The sequence below is a fragment of the Giraffa tippelskirchi genome, chromosome 2 (assembly GCF_054371585.1).
Source record: "Giraffa tippelskirchi isolate mGirTip1 chromosome 2, T2T-mGirTip1v1.2.pri, whole genome shotgun sequence".
NCBI lineage: Eukaryota > Metazoa > Chordata > Mammalia > Artiodactyla > Giraffidae > Giraffa > Giraffa tippelskirchi.
Genome location: NC_137276.1, coordinates 141,687,482 through 141,711,045, shown reverse-complemented (window position 1 = coordinate 141,711,045; position 23,564 = coordinate 141,687,482). Strand labels below are relative to the sequence as shown.

General features: G+C 38.5%; 1 protein-coding gene and 1 long non-coding RNA gene across 2 annotated transcripts in view; both read left to right on the top strand.

Moving 5' to 3' along the window:
- The window catches only part of SPATA16 (spermatogenesis associated 16), a 252,946-nt gene extending 242,944 nt beyond the window's left edge, over nt 1-10,002 (top strand). The window contains exon 11 of the mRNA XM_081570959.1: nt 9,692-10,002. Within this exon, the coding sequence (XP_081427085.1) occupies nt 9,692-9,814 (123 nt within the window). The 3' untranslated portion in view covers nt 9,815-10,002. The remainder of the gene's footprint in view (nt 1-9,691) is intronic.
- Nucleotides 10,003-13,512: 3,510 nt separating this feature from the next.
- Nucleotides 13,513-21,327, top strand: LOC145538624 (uncharacterized). Its single transcript, XR_014077104.1, has 3 exons — nt 13,513-13,764; nt 18,792-18,893; nt 19,147-21,327. It is a non-coding gene; the product is annotated as an uncharacterized LOC145538624 (long non-coding RNA).
- Nucleotides 21,328-23,564: the final 2,237 nt, after the last annotated feature.

Below are 23,564 nucleotides of genomic sequence, written 5' to 3'. Positions count from 1 at the left end.
TATTTAGAACAATTGTCATTCTAATAAGAATTAAAATTCAAACCATTTTGGATGATAAATATTTAAAAGCATTTGGTCTGGAAACTAAACTGGAAAACAGCAAGAAAACTAATGTTATGAAATTCACTGTGGTGGATTAAATGGCTGTTTTGCCAAGAGGATTTTGATCCACACTGCGAATTACCAGAAATACATCCTTCTTCTATAACCACCACTACAGTTGTAGAAGCATGATATTTATTCCCAAGGATCCAATTATTATTTTATCTATTTTTTATCTTCTTACAAGGCTTCTTTAAAAGCTTTATTTTTTTAAAAAATCCTTTGAGCACCCAATCCCTGAAGCATGAACATATACAAACCCTTATAAACATATTTAATTGTCTCTCCTTAATCCAGACTACATGAAATCCAATAGGAAATCCTATTTCAAGCGCAGTGTCTTCCTTCTTGCTGTAATGTACCCATGCATTTATGTTTGAGATCACGTTCCTCTCACTGCTATAACTAGAGAGAAACCCACACTGCTTCCCAAGGTACATGCTAAGCATGTGCAGGGGCACCAACAAAGTAGGCAACATGAACCAGCAGGAAAAGTGAACTGAAGAAATCAGCAAAGTCATGTTTGAGGAGAAAATCAGAACCTAATTGAGCTTTATAGCTGAGTACAGATCTCCTCAACTTACAGTAGGGTTACATTTCTATAAACCCAGCATAAGCTGAAAATACCATCCGTTGGAAATTATTTAATACACCTAACTTCTGGACATCACAGCTTAGCCCGGCCTACCTTAAATATGCTCAGAACACTTCCATCAGCCTACAGTTGAGCAGGATCATCTAACACAAAGCTTATTTAAAATGTGTTGAGTAGCTCCTGTAATTCATTGAATACTATACTGAGAGTGAACACTAGAATGAGTGTCTGGGGACAGGACAATTCTAAGTGTGTGGGTTAGGGACTTCCCTGGTAGTCCAGTAGTTTAGACTCCATGTTCCCAATCTAGGAGCCACAGATTCCACCCCTGGGCAGAGAAATAAGATCCCACATACTGCACAGTAGTGCAGCCTAAAAAGTAAATAAACATCTCGGTGTTGACCCTCAGGATCCTGTGACTCACAGGGAGCTGCAACTCACTGCTACCACCCAGCACCCCGAGTATATCAGACCCTATACTGCTAGCCCAGGAAAAGATCAAAATCCAAAAGTCAAAGTATGGTTTCCGGTGAATGTATATCATTTCTGCACCACCAAGAAGTTGAAAAATTATGTCAACAAATTATGTCGATGCATCATAAATCAGGGATTGTCTATAGTTGCATTAATTTGCTAAGACTGCTATAACAAAGTCTCACAAACTGAGTGACTTGAACAGAAGTTTATCATCACAGTTCTGGAGGCTGGGAGTCCAAATTCGAAGTGTTGTCAGGGTTGGTACCTCCTGAGGGCTGTGAGGAAGAACCAGTTCATGCCTCTCCCCTTGTTTCTGGTGGTTTGCTTAACCTTGGTGGTTACCACACCTTGGCTGCAGGAGCATCATCCCATCCACTGTCTTCATCTTCACAAGTTATTCTCCTGTGTGAGGGACTGTCTCCAAATATCCCATTTTTATAAGGACACCAGTCATTTTAGTTAAGGCCCACCCCAAAGACCTCATTTCAACTTGATGATCTCTATAAAAACCCTGTCTCCAAATAAGAGTACATCCTGAATTACTGGGGCTTAAGACCTTAACACAGGAATTTTGAGGGAATGAAATTCAACTCATTACAGTAGTGTTTGATTTTAAACAACTTTGGGAGGGAAAGGGACACTCAGATCTTCACAGGGATTCTCCTTCCCCTCTATCACATCTGAACGACTCTCCTTTCAAACTCTATTAGGCCGAGGCTGTGTGTCCCTTTCTGTTACCATCTCTCACCAGCTTCGCTCATTTTGAGCTTCTTGTCATTTTTTCCTTAGTTTGTCCCCATTCCTAACTCTCTATGCCCTAAATCTCAGTTTCTTCCCCAACAATGCCTCTGGTCTCATGGCCAGCCATTACATAAGAAATGGAAAGTGGCACTATTGCTTTCGCCTCTGGCTCACAGGCCTTCAATTACCAAATAAAAATAGGTTGGATCTCTGTCCAAATGAAACCATAGTCAGCCCCACAAAATCATAGTGAGTCAGCAGCAACCCTCCTTCACAAGAAAACTTTCAAGTGCATAGAAGGTCTCCTGACTTCAGGCCATCCCCATACTTTCCACCTACACATAAGATACAAACCAATTTTACAGTAAAAGATTATCAGAAAAAATATCCAAGTACTTTTTATTATGCCTATACTGAAAGCTACTCTGAAGTGGCTTTGTGAGGGAAAACATTTTAATCTGTAAAAATGTTGCATTTTATCCTAGAACTAGTAGAATAATCTTAAATTTTGATATGATAAAAAAAATCATTAACTGAGAAGAAGAATAATCTGATGATTGAATAATCTGATCCAGTTATAGAGTGAGAAAGAAATAAAGTGTGCTATAAACTACACTTAAGCTAATCCATAATAGGGGTCCTTTGGATGCAAGATAAAATGTTGATACATCTGAAGAAGTTATAGGTCTTATGGATATGCTTTTATAAATGAAATATAATGAAGTACTGAGAACCCTAGTATCTATGGATGTTTATATCAACCAGTTCAATACCTTGCATTACATGCAATACTAATACCACAGAAATGGTTGGCTCCCTCTCATTTTCATAGTGCTCTTTCAATGTGGTACTAGGCAAATTGCAATGTGTCCTCCTTCCACCGAGCACATTTCTGTACAGTGAATCCAGGCCAAAATAACATCATTAAAGTAGCACTTTAAAGTTTATTTAATCCAACCCCTGGGTCACACATGACCCGAATAATTCACACTTGCCAAAAATGTCATCTAGTGTTTGATTTCCAGTGTCTGGTGATGAGGATCACCATACCTTACCCCAAAACATCTTCCACTTTTACACAGTTGTGAAAATATCAATATAATATCTACTTTTTTACTCACTGAAGTACTCATTCAGCTGTTTACCATTTCAACAAATATTTATTGAGACCCTATTACGAAACCACCAGACCCTACACAATGTGCTATTATAATCTTTGTGGAGGACTTAGACATTTATGAAGAGCTTTCCACAAACATCAAGCCATTTAATCCTCACAAAAACCCTGTAAATAAAGTCCGATTATAATTAATTCATGATTTACACTAGAGATGAGAAAATTAAAGTTCAGTAGTTAAGTTACATCACCAGTGAAAGCAATGAGACTCAAACTCATATTGTAATTCTAAATGGTACTCTCTTTCAAATGCGTAAGCTAACACAAAACAAATTCATCACGCCTTCACATATCACCTAAAGATACCACAGATTCCTGTTATGTTTTCTCTTTTCCCAGTAAACATCTCCAGGTCCTCCAACTTTTCTTTATAAAGTTTGGAGTTAAGACCTGGACATACCCAGCACCAAGCATCATAGCCCAGATGAGACAGGACATGGTCAGAAAAGGGAGAGAACTATTACTGCCATTGAGACACATTTTAAACATTGTAGTTTATAATCAGATCAGTTTTGGGTAACCAGGGGATACAGTTGAAATTTTTTGAACTTGCAGCCAATATGCACTATCAGAAACTGATATTTTCACACTCCTTTCTCTGCCCCCTCCTAATTCTACCCTTTATATAGTTGAATTTTGAGACTTAATCACAAGACTTGAAAGCATATCAAACACCTACACTTAGCAGTTACTGAGGCAGCATCCTGTACAGAGTGGAGGTCAAAAACACAGAGACTGTTAAAGTTTTTTGGCTTTTCATTTTATTTCACTTTTATATGTATTTTTAAATTTATTTTTCTATTTGATGGGCATACACTTCCAGATTCAAGTATTAATACTACTAGTAAATAATAACAATTCAGAGCTATGCAATACTTCACATAAACTGTTTAATTTCATTAGGACCCTGTGAAGCCACTGACAGATGAAGAAACTTGAGTTCCAAGAAATTAAATAAGTTTGCCCAAAAGTCACACACCAAGAACATGCTGGAGCTGGGATTCCAACCCAGATATATCTGACTTTGACCCAGCAGGCTCTCTCTCTGCCATAATCACTTTTTTGTTCTCAATAACTGAAAGCATCACTTTTTGTTTCTTTTTCTTAGGACTTTTTAACTGCTAGAATGCTTTTCACACGGTAGACCACAAAATAGTGGACTGTTTTTTCTTTTCAATTAGGAGTTTTGCATCATTCTGGCTTTTAGCTTAGTATTAGGCTATTATTACAGGTCCATTTTTTAAACACATTTCTGATTATGTGGCCTTTTTCTACCTCTTACATTTGTCACTAATCAAACTCATTCTTTTTCCCTAAAACTATTCATTGAATTTTATTCTTTACCTCATTAAGATACCATTATTGTCTCAAATGAGAAACTTCACAGTCATTACTAATTCTGCCTGCCTTCTAACCCCAACATAGAATTTTTCATCAAGACTACAGTTCTTATTTCCCAAATGTCTCTTAAACTCTTGATGCAGGCCCCCATAGTATTTTTCATATCTTATTGCACTGGGCCCTAATTGATCCACCTGCTTCTAGTCTCCCTAGCTGCATTCCACCCTACACAATGGCACCAGATTTATCTTTCTGACCACATAGCTAAATATTTTTCAACTTTTTATAAGCTGACCCCAATCTATGTTTCCTGCTATGTATATCTCTACTCCCAGTCCCCTCATGCCCACATCTAGGCTATGTGACTCACCCCTATCAAATAGCCCATGTTCTTTCACAATTTCCTTTTATGAACACCATTCCCTCTGTCTGGAATGAGTTTCTTGTCCTGACAAAGACCCATCTCCTATCACCTCCCATACTCTTCCACATTTCCTTCAGATAGAATTCACTGTTCTAACATTTTTGCTAGCAGAACATTTTTGTACATAATTCTTAGATAAACATTTATGCTTTGTTGCAGTCATTTTTTCATTAACTGTCTCTCCTATGTGAATATGAGTTCCTCAAAAACAAGCATCTTGATATTTTTGCTTATTACCTTAGTAAAGTACCAAATACACAGTAGATGTTCAATAAATATTTGCATGAAAGAACAAGAGTATTTCCTCTGAGAGCTGAGCTGACTGGAAATTTTCCTGTGATATATATTGGTCTATTTAGTTACCACCACATTTCTTCCTAATTGGTATTATTTGTTTTTGTACTGTTAGAATTTCAGCTTTGAAATCTCATGTACTTCTCAGGCTGTCTTCTCTTTCAAGGTTTCAAAATCATCTTTTTTCTGAACTTTTTGACTCCACACTAAGTCATGACAGAAAGACTTTTGTGTATAAGAATTAAAATTTCCTAACTCTTTCATGTGGATTTTGATCGATAACCATATGATAGGTGAGAATCTGCCCTTGGACTGAATACTTCAGTTCCCTTCAATCATCTGGCATCCCAAATTCACTACAAGCTCATTTGGTCTGATGTCCATATCTCAGTAATGCCACATCAGCGTTGGCATACAGACAGATACACAAGAGAATGTTATTTGCTCATTTTGCAAATGGGAAAATTAGACCCAGAATGACCAAGGACACTATCTGATATAATTAAGCAAGTGGATCCTTTCCCAAAAAGAAGGTCTAATAAGGCCTCTGCTCCCAAAACTGGTTTGTTTCCTTCCTTACATGCCTACATATTTATGTTTTATTCCCCTAAGGGCTTTATAGAAATTTCTATCATTTGCAATCTGTTCTTCTTAGTTATATGAGTCTATTTTCTCTTCAACCAGCACTTTTCTTTCCTTGACTTAAAAAAAAGAAAATAAAGAACCAGCTTTACTAAAAACATGTTGCAACTCTCCTACACTTCAGTAAGTACAGAAGCCAGAATTGACTTACTTTACTGCATGTTGTGTCATTCACCTAACTGTGTAATCTAAGAGACTAACCTCTGATTTGAAAACTGTAAGGACACATCTTAAGACTGGACAAACTTAAATCTGGTGTGAGTACAAGTCATGGAATTTTTTTATTTAGTGTGTCCTTGGAAATTATCCACTTCCCTGGTGGCTCAGACGGTAAAGCATCTGCCTGCAATGAAGGAGACTTGGGTTCAGTCTCTGGGTTGGGGAGATCCCTTGGAGAAGGAGATGGCTACCCACTCCAGTACTTTTGCCTGGAAAATTCCATGGACTGAGGAGCCTGGTAGGCTACAGTCCATGGGATCACAAAGAGTTGAACATGACTGAGCGACTTCGCTTTCACTTGGAGATTATCCTGGCTAACTTTTTCTTCACTAAAGGCTGGCCCCTAATTGATCCACCTTCTGGATCCACCATTTCTGAAAACTGAAGCTCACAAAGGCCAAATGACTTCTCTGGGGTAACAGGTGAGGATTATAAACCAGGACAAGAACAGAACTCAACACTTCTGACTCCTTATCCAGTCAGTGCCCTTTCTACTTTTGGCTGTTTCAAGCATGGAGACCACACGTTGTTATTACCATGCTTAAATGCAAATGGTAATAGAATGATGCCATATGAAAGCGATTATTTAATCTGTGAAAATTTCTCTGTCATCTCAGACTCTGTGCGACCCCATGGACTGTAGTCAGCCAGGCTCCTCTGTCCATGGAATCCAGGCCAGAATGCTGGAGCTGTTCCCTTCTCCAGGTGATCTTCCCAACCCAGGAATCAAACCCATGTCTCTAGCATTGCAGGTGGATTCTTTACCAACTGAGCTACCAGGGAAGCCCATAAACATTGGAGTGAGTTGCCATGCCCTCCTCCAGGGAATGTTCCCAACCCAGGGATCAAACCCAGGTCTCCCACATTACAGGCAGATTCTTTACCATCTGAGCCACCAGGGAAGCCCAAGAATACTGGAGTGGGTAGCCTACCCCTTTTCCAGAAAATTTTCCCAACCCAGGAATCAAACCAGGGTCTCCTGCATTGTACGCAGATTCTTTACCACCTGAGCTACCAAGGAAGTCCCTCTTTCTGATTTAATTTGTAAGAGAAAATAAAGCCTTCTGATATGTTTCATACCAGTCACCACTTTGAGTATGGAAAAATACATCAGTTTCTGAACACATTGATGTCTTCAGATCTATTATCAAAGAGTAAGATTACTGAGGTTCTACCATATCCTAGGTATTGGTAATAAGGAACACCATGGACCTAGTTGCCTGCCTTACTCAGCAAGCCCAGACAGGAAGATGGATACTATATAAATCATTATAAACAATTAAGAATTACAATAGGCAAAGAGATGAATGGACTGCTGTGGGAATATGTTACTGAGAACCCCAACCTGATTTGAGTCATCAAGGAATATGTCCTTGAGACACTGATATTGAACCTGAAATCCAGAGGATATGTAAGGGTTCCAATGAGAGTATTCTATCAGAGGGCATAGCATTAGGAAAATCAAGAGTGCATAGAATGCTGCATGGTTGTGCTTATAAAACTGAGAGATGAGATGTACCAAAGGGCTAAGGCAAATAGAATTACAGGAGACAGAATTAGAGACCCAAGTGTGGTATAACCAGATCACCCAGAGATGTGTAGATCATGTTAAGGACTTGGGAATCTATTTAGGCATTTTAAGCAGGGAAAACTGTGATCAGATACACATTTTTAAAAGATCATTCCAGTATTATTGGGATAATGGGTTGAAAGGATAGCATGTAGACAGACCAGGCAGGAGGCGAACACCTAGGCCAGGTGAAGCATGCATAGAGTCTGTACCCTAGACCTCCCAGGGTAATTCAGTGGTACTCTCTATTCAAATGACATATCCTGTGTTTCTTCTTTGTCTTTTCTAATGAAAAGCAACCCAGTTAGTCAACACTGCTCTTAATAAACACAATTTTCAAAAAAGATAGCAGCCACCCAACAGACATTTTAAAACTATTATTTTTCTGTAGGACATGTTTTTTGTTGCCTTGGGCTTGTAATTTTAATTGTATTGGGGCTAATTGCCATCATTATCATTGTAAAGAGCTTCAATTTAGATGATACATTTTCAGTGCAAATAATTTGAGTGAGTCATCAACTCAACTATCAAAGTAACAGTAAAGTGCCATCTATCATGTTTGTTTTGATTGTGCTCTATGTTAATATTTTACCTATGATTTTGTTATAAGTTGGATAGTATAAATGGATGGAATACATAAAAGCATGCACTGACTTCATGACAGGATTAAAAAATATTCTGTCAAATCATTTTGAGGATTGCTGCAATAATCAGATATCATAAATTACACAAACTTTTGGAAAAAATTTACCTGAAGTAATTTTAGGTTTTCAAAAATAATTGTTTTCACATAAATAAGCTGTGTTATTTTCTTATGGAAACCAACAGATTGTATGCATCACCTTGTGTGATATAAGACCTAACTATAACATATAGATGAGTGCGACTATGTTTTATTTTCTTTTTGACAACCTGAATTATCTTTTGGGTATTACTCTGAATGATAAATCAAGTGATTTAAAAGTAGAGCTCAAAATTGGAAAACTGAACTTGTAAATGCTTTTATCTTAAGTAGATGATATGTTCGTGCACCTTGAAGAGTAAGTGCTCTAGCTTTGAGCTAACTTTATGACAATAGGCTCTTCAGTGAGTGATTTTAGACTAATAGAATATGCAGGTCCTGGGAATCGGGGTTAAGTATGAATTGTTATTCATCATGAAAGCCCAACTCAGCATATATGTAAACTGTTTTACTCTAACAAACAGCATAACGCATTCAACTGTCATTGAATAATTTTAACTTTGCTTGGAAGACTAATAATTTATTTTTAAGCACTATTTTTTATATATTATTTTATCTTTTTTTTTTCAACTTTTCCTTTTTATTTAAAAGAGAAATGTCTCCTGCTAAGACAATATGGAAAATTCATTTTTCTCCCAAGTGGCCTAAGTGAAGTGCAAGTCACTTAGTCGTGTCTGACTCTTTTCTACCCTGCTACTATACAGTCCATGGAATTCTCCAGGCCAGGATAGTGGAGTGGGTACCTTTTCCCTTCTGCAGGGGATCTTCCCAACCCAGGGATCGAACCCAAGTCTCCCACATTGCAGGTGGATTCTTTACCAGCTGAGCCATAAAGGAAGCCCAAGAATACTGGAATGGGTAGCCTATCCCTTCTCCAGGGGATCTTCCTGACCCAGGAATTGAACCGGGGTCTCTTGCGTTGCAGGAAGATTCTTTACTAACTGAGCCATCAGACAAGTGGCCTAAGGGGCATACTAATTAATGTAGAATCACTGGTTTTGAGGGGGGTAGATTTTGTTTCATTCTTCTTTTAGATAATGGAATAATTTTTTACCAATTATTTCTTTCTGAAATCCCTGGTTTCACTGACCATTAAAGACAGCAGGTAATCATACTCTCAAGTTCCATTCTCCAACATATAGGACCTAGTGGTAAATTCCTGCATATCTTCTTCATGTTCCTAAAACAAAGGACGCTGAAATGAAAATCAAAAAGGGACTTTTATGTTTAATTGTATCTGTCACTGCCAGTTCTCTTCCAACCTTGGACCTGTATGTGCCGTTTACTTTTAAATTCTTCACCATTTTCCTGTGTACACAAAACCTGGGGAAACAACAAACATTGTTGTATCTGTTTATTTCTTCCAGGTTGGACGAATTGAAGATTTTCTATACCAATTAGAGGACAGTTTCTTAAAAACTAAAAAACTGAGAACTGCTCGAAGGCAAAAAACAAAAATGAAGCGTCTTCAAACTATACAGCAAAGCTAGTCACTGGGGAGCAGGCGCCACCAGAGAGAGACATCCCAGAGAACGGGGCCGTGGCATCCCGCCCGCCCGACTGTGACAGCCAGTGTCAAAGGCCTCACGCCGAAAGGATGAGGTAGTGCTCCTCTTGGCCAAGATGTTCCACACTACATTAATCTCAACTGGCAGCAATAAATGTTCTCAGCAAGTTTCGCCTGACTCTTGTTCAAATTCATCTTAGTTAAATAGCCTATCAAACACCTACTGCTGCCTCTCTCGCCTGTTTTGTCCTTTCACCACTGACTGAAGTGCACCAGGTCTACCCAAGTACACTTTAGTATGTGTGCATATTCATTACGCATCAGTCACATACAGATATGGACAGATGATATAAATGCAGAATTTAAGAATTACAAAACTGACAAATATCCTTTCTTGATTTTTATAGAGATTGCCAGTGTAGTATGGCTGATATCAGTTATATCATTAAAATCTGTTATTTTGTCCCTCTGGATCCTTCATATCCACTTGGCCCTTAAATCACTCAACTCAAACACACATATTTGACAAAATAATGAGTCAAGAATCATTATTGAAGACCTCAATTAACACCAGTAAGGAGGTGTGAGAATAGAGTAAGAAGGTGGAACCCAGATACAGAGTGAAATAAATAAGAAAATGTTAATTTTAAAAATAATGGAGAAAATTAATAATATCTCAGAGTACATTAATAACATGAAAAGGGAAAAGGGTAATAAAATACTTAGTGCTGAATTTTTCATTATATGGTGAGATTGTAAAAAAATCAATAATTCAGCCTTAAGTGCATGTTAATTTGTATAGTCATAATTATGTGAGATATAAATATTTTGAAAGTTTGAAACAAATTATGACCTGGATTTCCCTGTAGACCATTTGCTTAATTCTTACCTTTAACAAAGAGTTTTTCTCTTTTCTACCCCACTCCACCCAGAGATCATCATCATTGCCATCACATTCCCTCAGGTTAGATATTAATGGCAGTCAGTTAAAGATAGGTGTATTTAAGAAACTCCTTTTTGTTTCTAGACTCAGACCAGCACAGCATCTCAGTTCTATTCTTCTAAGTAGCAGAAAATAATTTCTTTCCATGGGCACTTGAGTCTGTAGCCAGATGTGGGGGTCTAAGACAAATGGCTCAGCCTCCCATTCAGCCACTTCTACTGTTATCTCTCTTGATCACTGTCCAGGAATTTCCTTTTATTTAAAAAAATTATATATATATACATACATATACACATACATACACACACACACACACATATATATATATATATATATATGCTTCCCTGGTGGTTCAGTGGTAAAGAGTCCACCAGCCAATGCAGGAGATTCAGGAGACATGGGTTCAACCCCTGGGTCAGGAAGATCCCCTGGAGAAGGAAATGGCAACCCACTCCATTATTGCTGCCTGGGAAATCCCATGGACAGAGGAGCCTGGTGGGTTACAGTCCATGGGGTCACAAAAGAGTCGGACACAACTTAGCAACTAAACAACAAAACAATATATATATATATATATATATATATGTATATATGTATACACACACACACACACACATACATATCTTTACAACATCTCTAGGAGATAAAGTTTGCTGAGCTTTGAATTTTAACTTCAGTGTTAGGATTTTATTCTCCCAAAGAATGTCTATATTCTCTAACAGTTTTTTGTTTTGATTACATTGTCTTGAAATCTTAGTATTGCCTATTCTGAAAGGCCTATTGATATTCTCATTCTGTAGGTGTTCAATTGCTTTATCTTTGTTCTTCAAAAATTAGTGTTCTCTCATTCCACAGTGCTAAAAGATTATATTTGAAAATAATACAGTTACAATTATTAGATTATGACTTCACTCTGTGACCATTTCCCCCAAATTCAATACTAAATATACATGGGTTGTTTTTGGCTCGGACTTGAGTAGGGAAACAAAGGCAGTTCTAGTTGGTCTTAGAAAGGATGATTTAAAATGGAAATCAAAAAAATTCAAAAGAAACGTTTTTTGAGAAAAAAATTAATCAACATGCATGGCTCTTCAAAAGGGTATCAAATCTTTAGGATTTATAATACATATAATAGCAAAGTCCACAGGAATGAATTTTGCTCATGGTTTCAGTATTAATGTCAAGAGCCTTGAATAGCAATAATGCAGTATAATTTACAGCACTTGGCCTCCCATTCCTTGCTTTTGTCTGCAGATGAAGGATTTGTAAAGCAATATGGTATTAGTTTAAAAATTAATACCAGAGAAAGCAAAGTTTACAAAGTACTTTCAGAATGCTTATTTTATATCAACTTCATAAGAATTTCATTGTGTATGCATTTTCTCCTTTCATAATTGAGGAGACCAACCCAAAGAGGTTAATGCTTGCTTGAGTCCAAAGACCTGTTTTGTCCCACACTTGCTATTTGAAATGTGGTCCATTGACCAGCAGCACCAGCATCATCAAGGAATTCATGAGGAATGCAGAATTTTAAACTCATCTCCAAATCTACTCTATTAAAATCTGCATTTTAACAAGCTCTCTGAGTACTTTATATATGCCCAATAAAGTTTCAGAGTTGCTCTTTTACCATATTGGAAAATATTTTCCTGTCAGTTCAAAGTTAACATAACACAGAATGTGATGATGTAGCTACTCTTAGATTTTGGCCCTCAAATATTTCCTAATATAATCATTTCTGCAAAGGTTTATACACCAAAAGAACCAAAAAGTTAAAGTTCAGTAATAAGAGGATATGTGTTCTTTCTCTACCGTTTTACTCTAAGATTTTATCCTGTAACATTTCAAAAACATGAAGTGAAACAAAAGAAACACATATTGGCTGAAAAGAAGTGGTATACACTTGATGATCAGACCAACTCAAATATTATTAATTGTGTAGCTAGTCCATGCTCTAATTACATCAATGGTTTCCTGTGTCTTCTCCTATCATTTCTCCTGTGTCCCTCCAACATTTGCTGACATGCATCTAGATGAGAAGCAGAACTCTGCTGATCTCTAGAGCTAGGGGCAACTTATCTTTCAAAATACCTCAACAGATTCTTCCAAGCTTGTCTCCATTAGGGTGATTAATTCTGTCCATAGGATGTATTGGGGAGATTGCCGCTGCATATTCTTCTCTAAGAAATAGTTCAGAAGTCCCATCGCCAAAAGGAAAAACCCCAAAGAAGGCCACCTATAATCACATGAAAATCTTATGTATTCTGACCCTTATCTTCCTTAATGTCAAGTACTTGATCATTCTCAACCATGCCTTCATCATCCTTCAGGGCATTTTGGTATTGTTTGTATGTGTAGGGGTTCAGAATATATAACCCTGAAATATGCTACCTTGGCGTGTTTATTATTTTGAATTAAAGGTACTCGAGAAACTGCCAAATGCAAGAAGAACATCCTGAACTTCCTTTGTTCTCCCTAAAGCAAGAAATAAATTTCCCATATATGAAAGATACCCTCTCTGTACCAGGAGGTGAAAGACATCCTTATCTCCAGAGTCGGAAATCAGGTCCAAGAAGGCAGGATTAAACAAATCTTGTTACTTTACCATTTACTAACCCCAGCCCAAACCTTTCTGTCTTGTCAATTCTAAACTAATTTATCGTTTCTTTGCCTAAAAAGTATAAAAGCTTCCTGCTTTGATCACTTCTTTGAGTCTCATATCTTTGTGAGGCTCCAGCATGCACAGATGTAAGTTAAATTTGTTTTTCTCCTGCTAACCTTTTCATTACAGGTGGATCTGAGTCAATAATGTAGAACAGAAGAAGGAAGTTATTTTTCCTCCCCTATTTTTCCTCAGCTTTTCTGTTCAAACTTTTCAAACCTAGGGCAAGTGGTGAGAATAGTACAATATATACTCAGCCATAAAAAGGAACAAAATTGTGCCATTTGCAGAGACATAGATGGACCTTGAGATTGTCATACAGAATGAAGTAAGTCAGAAAGGAAAACAAATATCATATAATATTGTTTATATGTGGCATCTAGAAAAATGGTACAGATGAACTTATGTGCAAAGCAGAAATAAGAGTCACAGATGTAGAGAACAAACTTATAGCTACCAAGCTGGGCAGGGGTGGGATGAATTGGCAGATTGGGCTTTATACTATGTATAAAATAGATAACTAACGAGAACCTACTGCATAGCACAGGGAACTCTACTTAATGATCTGTGGTGACCTAAATGGGAAGGAAATCTAAAAAAGAGTGGATTTATGTATACATATAACTGATTCACTTTGCTGCACAGCAGAAACCAACACAACACTGTAAAGCAACTATACATCAATAAAAACTTTAAAAAGAATAGTATAATATAACATACACCCTTCACATAGATTTCCCCAATTAGCATTTCACCTCAGTGTGGATTCTCTGTGCTCTTCTCCTCTCCCTCCTTCCCTTCAAGTAAAATACATTCCACAGAAAAACCAAATTGTTTCTTTTAATAGAATTACCTTATTGTGAATACACTATGCTAATTCCCCCATGCACAGATCTACACTTGTTCTCTGCATCAAATTAACCAAGTTAGCAGAGCTACTTATGAAGTGCTGGGGGAAGGGCTATGGACAGCACACGCCACTCAGTCCCTGTCCTCCTCCTCACTGCCAGTCTTTCTGGAGCATTGCTTTGATGAACATGACAGCATTAAGCAGGGGCAGGGTTCTTGAAGAAGGAAAAGTAAGTCACAAATGCTGTTTGTGACTTGCTAACAAAGCTAATCTGATCACACAGACCACAGCCTTGTCTATCTCAATGAAACTCAGCCATGCCGTGTGGGGCCACCCAAGACGGATGGGTCATGGTGGAGAAGTCTGACAGATTGTGGTCCACTGGAGAAGGGCATGGCAAACCACTTCAGTATTCTTGCCTTGAGAACCCCATGAACAGTATGAAAAGGCAAAAGGATAGGACACTGAAAGGTGCCAAATATGCTAATGGAGATCATTGGAGAAATAACTCCAGAAAGAATGATGGGATGGAGCCAAAGCAAAAACGATACCCAACTGTGGATGTGACAGGTGATAGACGCAAAGTCCGATGCTGTAAAGAGGAATATTGCATAGGAACCTGGAATGTTAGGTCCATGAATCAAGGCAAACTGGAAGTGGTCAAACAGGAGATGGCAAGAGTGAACGTCGACATTCTAGGAATCAGCGAACTAAGATGGACTGGAATGGGTGAATTTAACTCAGATGACCATTATATCTACTACTGTGGGCAAGAATCCCTTAGAAGAAATGGAGTAGCCATCATGGTCAACAGAAGAGTCCAAAATGCAGTACTTGGATGCAATCTCAAAAACGACAGAATGATCTTTGTTCATTTCCAAGGCAAACCATTCAATATCACGGTAATCCAAGTCTATGCCCCGACCAGTAACGCAGAAGAAGCTGAAGTTCAACGGTTCTATGAAGACCTACAAGACCTTCTAGAACTAACACCCAAAAAAGATGTCCTTTTCATTATAGGGGACTGGAATGCAAAAGTAGGAAGTCAAGAAACACCTGGCGTAACAGGCAAGTTTGGCCTTGGAGTACAGAATGAAGCAAGGCAAAGGCTAATAGAGTTTTGCCACGAGAACGCACTGGTAATAGCAAACACCCTATTCCAACAACACAAGAGAAGACTCTACACGTGGACATCACCAGATGGTCAACACAGAAATCAGATTGATTATATTCTTTGCAGCCAAAGATGGAGAAGCTCTATACAGTCAGCAAAAACAAGACCAGGAGCAGACTGTGGCTCAGATCATGAACTGCTTATTGCCAAATTCAGACTTAAATTGAAGAAAGTAGGGAAAACCACTAGACCATTCAGGTATGACCTAGATCAAATCCCTTATGAGTATACAATGGAAGTGAGAAATAGATTTAAGGGACTAGACCTGATAGACAGAGTGCCTGATGAACTATGGACAGAGGTTCGTGACACTGTACAAGAGACAGGGATCAAGAAAATCCCCATGGAAAAGAAATGCAAAAAAGCAAAATGGCTGCCTGAGAAGGCCTTACAGATAGCTGGGAAGAGAAGAGAAGCGAAAAGCAAAGGAGAAAAGGAAAGATATTCCCATCTCAATGCAGAGTTCCAAGGAATAGCAAGGAGAGATAAGAAAGTCTTCCTCAGCGATCAGTGCAAAGAAATAGAGGAAAACAACAGATTGGGAAAGACTAGAGATCTCTTCAAGAAAATTAGAGATACCAAAGGAACATTTCATGCAAAGATAGGCTCGATAAAGGACAGAAGTGGTATGGACCTAACAGAAGCAGAAGATATTAAGAAGAGGTGGCAAGAATACACAGAAGAACAGTACAAAAAAGATCTTCACGACCCAGATAATCATGATGGTGTGATCACTCACCTAGAGCCAGACATCCTGGAATGTGAAGTCAAGTGGGCGTTAGAAAGCATCACTATGAACAAAGCTAGTGGAGGTGATGGAATTCCAGTTGAGCTATTTCAAATCCTCAAAGGTGATGCTGTGAAAGTGCTGCACTCATTATGCCAGCAAATTTGGAAAACTCAGCAGTGGCCACAGGACTGGAAAAGGTCAGTTTTCATTCCAATCCCAAAGAAAGGCAATGCCAAAGAATGCCCAAACTACCGCACAATTGTACTCATCTCACATGCTAGTAAAGTAATGCTCAAAATTCTCCAAGCCAGGCTTCAGCAGTACATGAACCGTGAACTTCCAGATGTTCAAGCTGGTTTTAGAAAAGGCAGAGGAACCAGAGATCAAATTGCCAATATCTGCTGGATCATCAAAAAAGCAAGAGAGTTCCAGAAAAACATCTATTTCTGCTTTATTGACTATGCCAAAGCCTTTGACTGTGTGGATCACAATAAACTATGGAAAATTCTGAAAGAGATGGGAATACCAGACCATCTGACCTGTCTCTTGAGAAACCTGTATGCAGGTCAGGAGGCAACAGTTAGAACTGGACATGGGACAACAGACTGGTTCCAAATAGGAAAAGGAGTCCATCAAGGCTGTATATTGTCACCCTGATTATTTAACTTATATGCAGAGTACATCATGAGAAATGCTGGGCTGGAAGAAACATAAGCTGGAATCAAGATTGCCAGGAGAAATATCAATAACCTCAGATATGTGGATGACACCACCCTTATGGCAGAGAGTGAAGAAGAACTAAAGAGCCTCTTGATGAAGGTGAAGGAGGAAAGTGAAAAAGTTGGCTTAAAGCTCAACGTTCAGAAAACTAAGATCATGGCATCTGGTCCCATCACTCCATGGGAAATAGATGGGGAAACAGTGGAAACAGTGTCAGACTTTATTTTTTTGGGCTCCAGAATCACTGCTGATGGTGACTGCAGCCATGAAATTAAAAGACGCTTGCTCCTTGGAAGGAAAGTTATGGCCAACCTAGATAGCATATTTAAAAGCAGAAACATTACTTTGCCAACAAAAGTCTGTCTAGTCAAGGCTATGGTTTTTCCAGTGGTCATGTATGGATGTGAGAGTTGGACGGTGAAGAAAGCTGAGCGCCGAAGAATTGATGCTTTTGAGCTGTGGTGTTGGAGAAGACTCTTGAGAGTCCCTTGGACTGCAAGGAGATCCAATCAATCCATCCTAACAGAGATCAATCCTGGGTGTTCATTGGAAGGTCTGATGTTGAAGCTGAAGCTCCAATACTTTGGCCACCTCATGCGAAGGGTTGACTCATTGGAAAAGACCCTAATGCTGGGTAGGATTGGGGGCGGGAGGAGAAGGGGACGACAGAGGATGAGACGGTTGGATGGCATCATCAACTCGATGAACATGGATTTGGGTAGACTCCGGGAGTTGGTGATGGACAGGGAGGCCTGGCGTGCTGCAATTTATGAGGTCGCAGAGAGTCGGACACAACTGAGCGACTGAACTGAACTGAACTGAACTGAACAAAGTGTTAGTCGCTCAGTCATGTCAGACTCTTTGAGAACCCATGGACTGTAGCCCACCAGGCTCCTCTGTCCTTGGGGATTCTCCAGGCAAGAATACTGGAGTGGGTTGCCATTTCCTTCTCCAGGGGATCTTCCCAACCCAGGGATCAAACCTGGGTCTCCTGCATTACAGATTCTGTACTATCTGAGCCACCAGGGAAACCCAAGGAACAGCCTCAGAACTGGTAATTCATACTTTTTTATATCTTCAAGAGTGGCCAATCTTTACTCATTGAAATCAGATGTTGCAGTTTTTGAAAACAGCCAGATGTTACTCAGAACCCAAATTGGTAACTACAGAAAACCTTCAGCTGTAATGTTACTCTGTGTCCCTGTGCATCTCTGAGGTAATGACAGGCACAAATAACCACACTGAAATAAGGAGAGGTTTCCACATGACTGCTCTGAAGAGAACCATGTGTACCTTGGTATCTACATGCTAGTATGTTTGTTTGTTTCTGTTTGCTTCTGATGGAACAGAAAATTGGATAAACTTTAAAACCTCTCTAGAAAGTGATTTGGCAGTGTGTATCGTGAGCCCTAAAGATATTTATACCCTTTGCTCCAGTAATTCTACTTTTAGAAAACTATACTAGAGTTTAGTTTAGAATAAACTTTTATCTTATACATGTTATAAGATAAAAGTAGAAAGGTATTCATCACAGGTCTTTTTTTTATGGAAAAATAAAATGAACTCAACTGAAATTTTAGATTATAGAGTAAATGATTGATGACAGTCTATCCAACGCTTAACCTAATAATAGATAAAAATTTCATAATGTTAAAAGAAAAAAGATATAAAACTATATAAGCACAATTATAACTAGGTTATAAAATATATACATATAAAAGACAGGAAGGAAATACAATAAGATTTAACAATGGTTATCTTTAGTGAACACAGTTATGGGTGATTTTATTACCTTTTCCTTAATATTATACAATAAGTATATGTTCCTTGATGATAAGGGAAAAACCCGTAAAAATATTATTATTTTGTATCATTCTGCAGAGAAAGGCCAATGGATATCAGCTTTTCTTTGCCTGTTTACAATAAAAAAAATTTTATATTCTGAAACTTACATCACAGATAATTGCTGTTGCAGAGACAGAGGTCAGTAGAAACACTTTATTTGAAGAATCCTTTGTGGCATAAAAATTTTTATGACTACCTCCAAACATTCCTGGGACACACAGTTCAGAAGGTCACAGAAGTAACTATTACCCAGAGTACCAATTATAGTGTTTTACCAGCCTTTAAAAATAAACTGATAACACCTGTGAGTTGTTCCTATCTCCCTTGCTTGTCCTTTTCTCATAACTTTCTCCTCTGATTGTTTTGTTTCATTCTTTCCCTGTACTCACAGGATATCATCTTATAAAATATGAGATGATCACAGACCAAAGTCCTTTAAATCAAAATGTATTGAAAGCTGAGAGACCACTGGCAGAGCAATGCTTTGATTTACAGTTGCTTGATTCACTGAGATGGGGTGATGGAGTCCAAGTTCAATCAGATATTTCACCAAGTTGCCTGATCTACTCAGCAGTTCCTGGGCTCTTGGGACATGGATACAAAGGACTATTGTGCAGCCTTGACAAGCAGTAGATTGTCAAGAGGTAATAGAATGTAATGACACACCTGGGGCAAGCACCTATTTTTGACAAGTTATCAAAGAGAGGGAAAAATCAGAAAACAGACCCAAAGAGCATTCCCAAAGTTATAAATGTAAGCATAGCCTGCATGTGCCTCAATGGAAAGAAGCCAGAAACACTAAGATTGCGTGAAATAGGAGATTAAAATTACTCTCCATGTACAGTATTTGATAAATGGTATGGAAACTTGAAAATTAAATATTGGATATGCTCTTTTGTTGTGATCTTCTATTGATCCAAGGCAATGTACAGAACTAATACACATTAAGAGTCGAGACTTTAAATTTTTTCTTAAAAAAGTGTTTAGGGAAATGGAAAGGCAAATATTCATTGAGAAACGGGAAGACTAAACCCCTGACACTGATAACAAGACAGACTTTCTCTAAGTCTTGTTCATTAGCTTTACAGATATGAATAGATGTATCAGGTTATTTCCTAAAAGCAGAAGAGGAAATCGGTGTAGGACAGCTGCTAAATGTAAAGCCCTAAGAAGAGTACCTCCCACAGGTACTGCTCGGTTGAAGTTAACTGCCAATGGCAGTAATCATGATACAGAAAACAAAATGGGCTTTGACTTTGAAAAACTGGGTTTCAGTCCTAGCTGTGTTGCAATGAGGGATAATAATTTTTTCCCTACCTAATGAGTTTTCAGTAAGGAGCAAATAAGACAATGAAATATGAAATGAGTTTTAAACACTGAAGCATTAATGTCTTTATTGACAACTCACGGTAAGCTAAGCATTGCCCTCACTACAATGCTGAGAAAGGAAATGTTATTACGCCCTTTTACAGATAAGTAACCTGAGGACCAGGGGATGAAGTAATTCCTTAGAGCTAGAAAGTGAGAAAGCTCAAGGTCAAACCCAGACAGCTATACTCCAGAGGTGGGAATTGATATATAGGGCACCTCATTTTATTGTACTTCACTTTATTGCACTTTATAGATACTGTGTTTTTTAATAATTGAAGGTTTGTGGCAACCTTGTATTGTGCAAGTCTATCAGCACCATTTTTCCAAATCATTTGCCCACTTTGTTTCTCCATGTCACATTTCAGTAATTCAAAATATTTCAAACTTTCTCAATATTGTGATATTTTTATGGTGGTCTGTGATTGGTGAGTGATTTTTATGTGACTATTGCAAAAAGATTGTAACTCACTGAAGGTTCAGATGATGGTTAGCATTTTTTAGCAAAAAGTATTTTTTCAATTAAGGAATTTTGTTTGTATAATGCTATTACAGACTACAGTATAAAGATAACTTTTATATGCACTGGAAAAGCAAAAAATTTGTGTAACTCACTTTATTGCAATACTCACTTTACTGCAGTGGTCCAGAATTGAACCCATGGTATCTATGAGGTGTTGTTTGTATCACTTCTCTGTTTTATTCTTATATTTGTTTTTAAAGACTTGGTATTCCCTAGTAACATTTGCATTATGCACACCTGTGGTTGCCCAAAAGTGACCCCAGTAGCTCCGCTGTGTCCAATACAGAAGTGTTAGTCACAAAGGACTATCAAGCCCTGGAATGTGCCTAATGCACCCAAATAACTAATTTTAATTTAAACTTTTTAAAGTTAAGTTTAAAAATGGACACAATTTGAATTTTGGAAAACTTGGAAATATATTTGGAACAACTGAGGTATGCAAATCTACTTTTTAACTGTAAATTTTATGAAAACTAAACACTGATCAAGTATGTCTGAAGAAAATTTAGCATCTGAATTGAGAGATTCTGTAAGTGTGAAATACACGCTTGATTTCAAAGAGCTGCTATTAAAGAATGTAAAATGTCTCAATAATAAATATTATATTAATTACATGTTGACCTGATAATATTTTGGGTAAAGTGAGTCAAAGAAAATATATTAAAAATTCATTTCACCTGTTTCTTTTCTACTGTTTTCTTTTTTTTTTTTTTACTGTATTTACTAAGACCCTCAAAATTGCATATATGGCTCACATCATATTTCTATTGACCACCACTGGCCTGAACAATAAATCAGCTGGAGTGGGGAGTTCTCCCCTCTTCCCAGCATGAGAGGATAAAGATGATCTTGGCCTTCCTACCCAGGCTGTGAGTTACCAGTCCCAAGGTTCCCAGAAGCAGACCAAATGGCTTTCCCAGATAACTGGCCAGGAAAGCCTTGGAGTCGATCAGTTTGTTCCCCTATGAGAATCAATAAGGAGACAGGTCCTGCTCCTGGAATGAACAACCCCAATGTGTCCAGCACAATGCCCTGCACCCCAGCACCCCTTTCTGTGGACATCATGTATACCACATCTTGTGGAACCTTGCTCTCAGTTTTCCCAAGCCTTCCTAACTCAGAGTTGTACAGTTTGCCTTGGCTCCTGACAAATGGTAACCACAAAGGGACCCACCTTGCCCAACAGGGACTCCTGGGATCCTAGGAAAAGACTGAATTCCCTGCTAACAGGAAAGCAGATACTCAAACAGCAGGGAAATTTGTGATATTATTGTAAATGTGACAAATGTGGACTTATCACAGGAGAAGCCAAGGACTTACTGGTTACATTTGTAACCAATGTTAGTCCCCTGAGTCACATTATCCCATAAAAACAAGTGGCAGCAAAGAGAAATTTCTCTACTAAGACACAATATGCATTTAACCCAGAAGAAAGCTAAAACATAACACAATTTATATACTCTAGGGACAATGGAATCCCTATCCACTAGCAAGTATGACAGAGGGCTGCCTAATGATAAGAAAATCCACCACGGTTTAAATGCTAATTACACATCTACAGAGAGCATCTGACTGTATTCCAGGAAGTGGGGTAGATAGTAGGATGTTAGTCGTTCAGTCGTGGCCGACTCTTTGTGATTCCATGGACTGTAGCCCACCAGGCTTCTCTGTCCATAGAATTCTCCAGGCAAGAATACTGGAGTGGGGTACCATTCCTTTCTCCAGGGGATCTTCCCCAACCAGGGATCAACCTGGGTCTGCTGCATTCTAGGTAGATTCTTTACCATCTAAGCCACCAGGGAAGTAGGACAGTAACGTGAAATAATATAAAAAGCATTGACTTTCTCATTATGAGATCTAGGTCTCAGTCTCCTAATCTATGGAACAATGATAACAGTCCTTTTATGAGTACAAGTAAGTGAAAGTCACTGAGTCATGTCTGACTGTTTGCGACCCCATAGACTGTAGAGTTCATAGAAATCTCCAGGCCAGAACACTGGAGTGGGTAGCTGTTCCCTTCTCCAGGGGATCTTCCCAACTCAGGGATCGAACTCAGGTCTCCAGCATTACAGGTAGATTCTTTCCCAGCTGAGCCACCAGGAAAACCCTATATGGGTACAAAGAACCTTAAACTGAGCATGTATTTTAATTGCCAGGACAGTGTGTGACATACAGTAAGGACTCTAAGTCTTAGTGTCCTGCCTCTGAGAGATAAAAGAGTGAAAAACAGGCCCTGTCCTGAAAGAGTTGACACTCTAGCCAGAGGGGCAGCAGACCAGCACAGCACTTATCCTAAGACTCCCACAGTTACACCTGTTGCAGCCCAGAGCACCTTCACAGGGGCAAGAAGGAAGGAGGGGCCATTACCGCCTGTGCCTGTGAATCCAGGACAACCAGAAAGTAGATGTTCAGAGGCAAGAGGAGGCAGGAATATGACACAAAAGATGGCTGAAACTGAACTGATACTGAGAGAGTCAATTCCTAGGCAGGTTGATAAGAAGTCCGGGAGTCCCCAAGGAGAGAGGGGTCTGGGGTTCTCAAGGAGGAGATAGGGGTCTGGAATTCTCAAGGAGGAGGAAAGGACAAACTTTTTTTCCCTCTACATTCCTTAGGATTATATAACAATAATGTATCCTGCTTGAGGACAGTTTCTGGAAAAAAAACCTTCTGGTTAATCTTGTTATCTTATAATGTAAATTATGGGAGTGGGTCTAGTAAGATCTTTACAACCTCCAGACATTCTTTTGATTAATAACTAATTAAAATGTATATAACTCCATTGCTAACACTAGCGAGGGGGCACTCTTTCTGCCCCCTTCTGATGTCTGTGTCAGAAGCTTTCTCTATCTCTTTTATACTTTAATAAAACTTTATTACACAAAAGCTCTGAGCGATCAAGACTCATCTCTGGCCCCAGA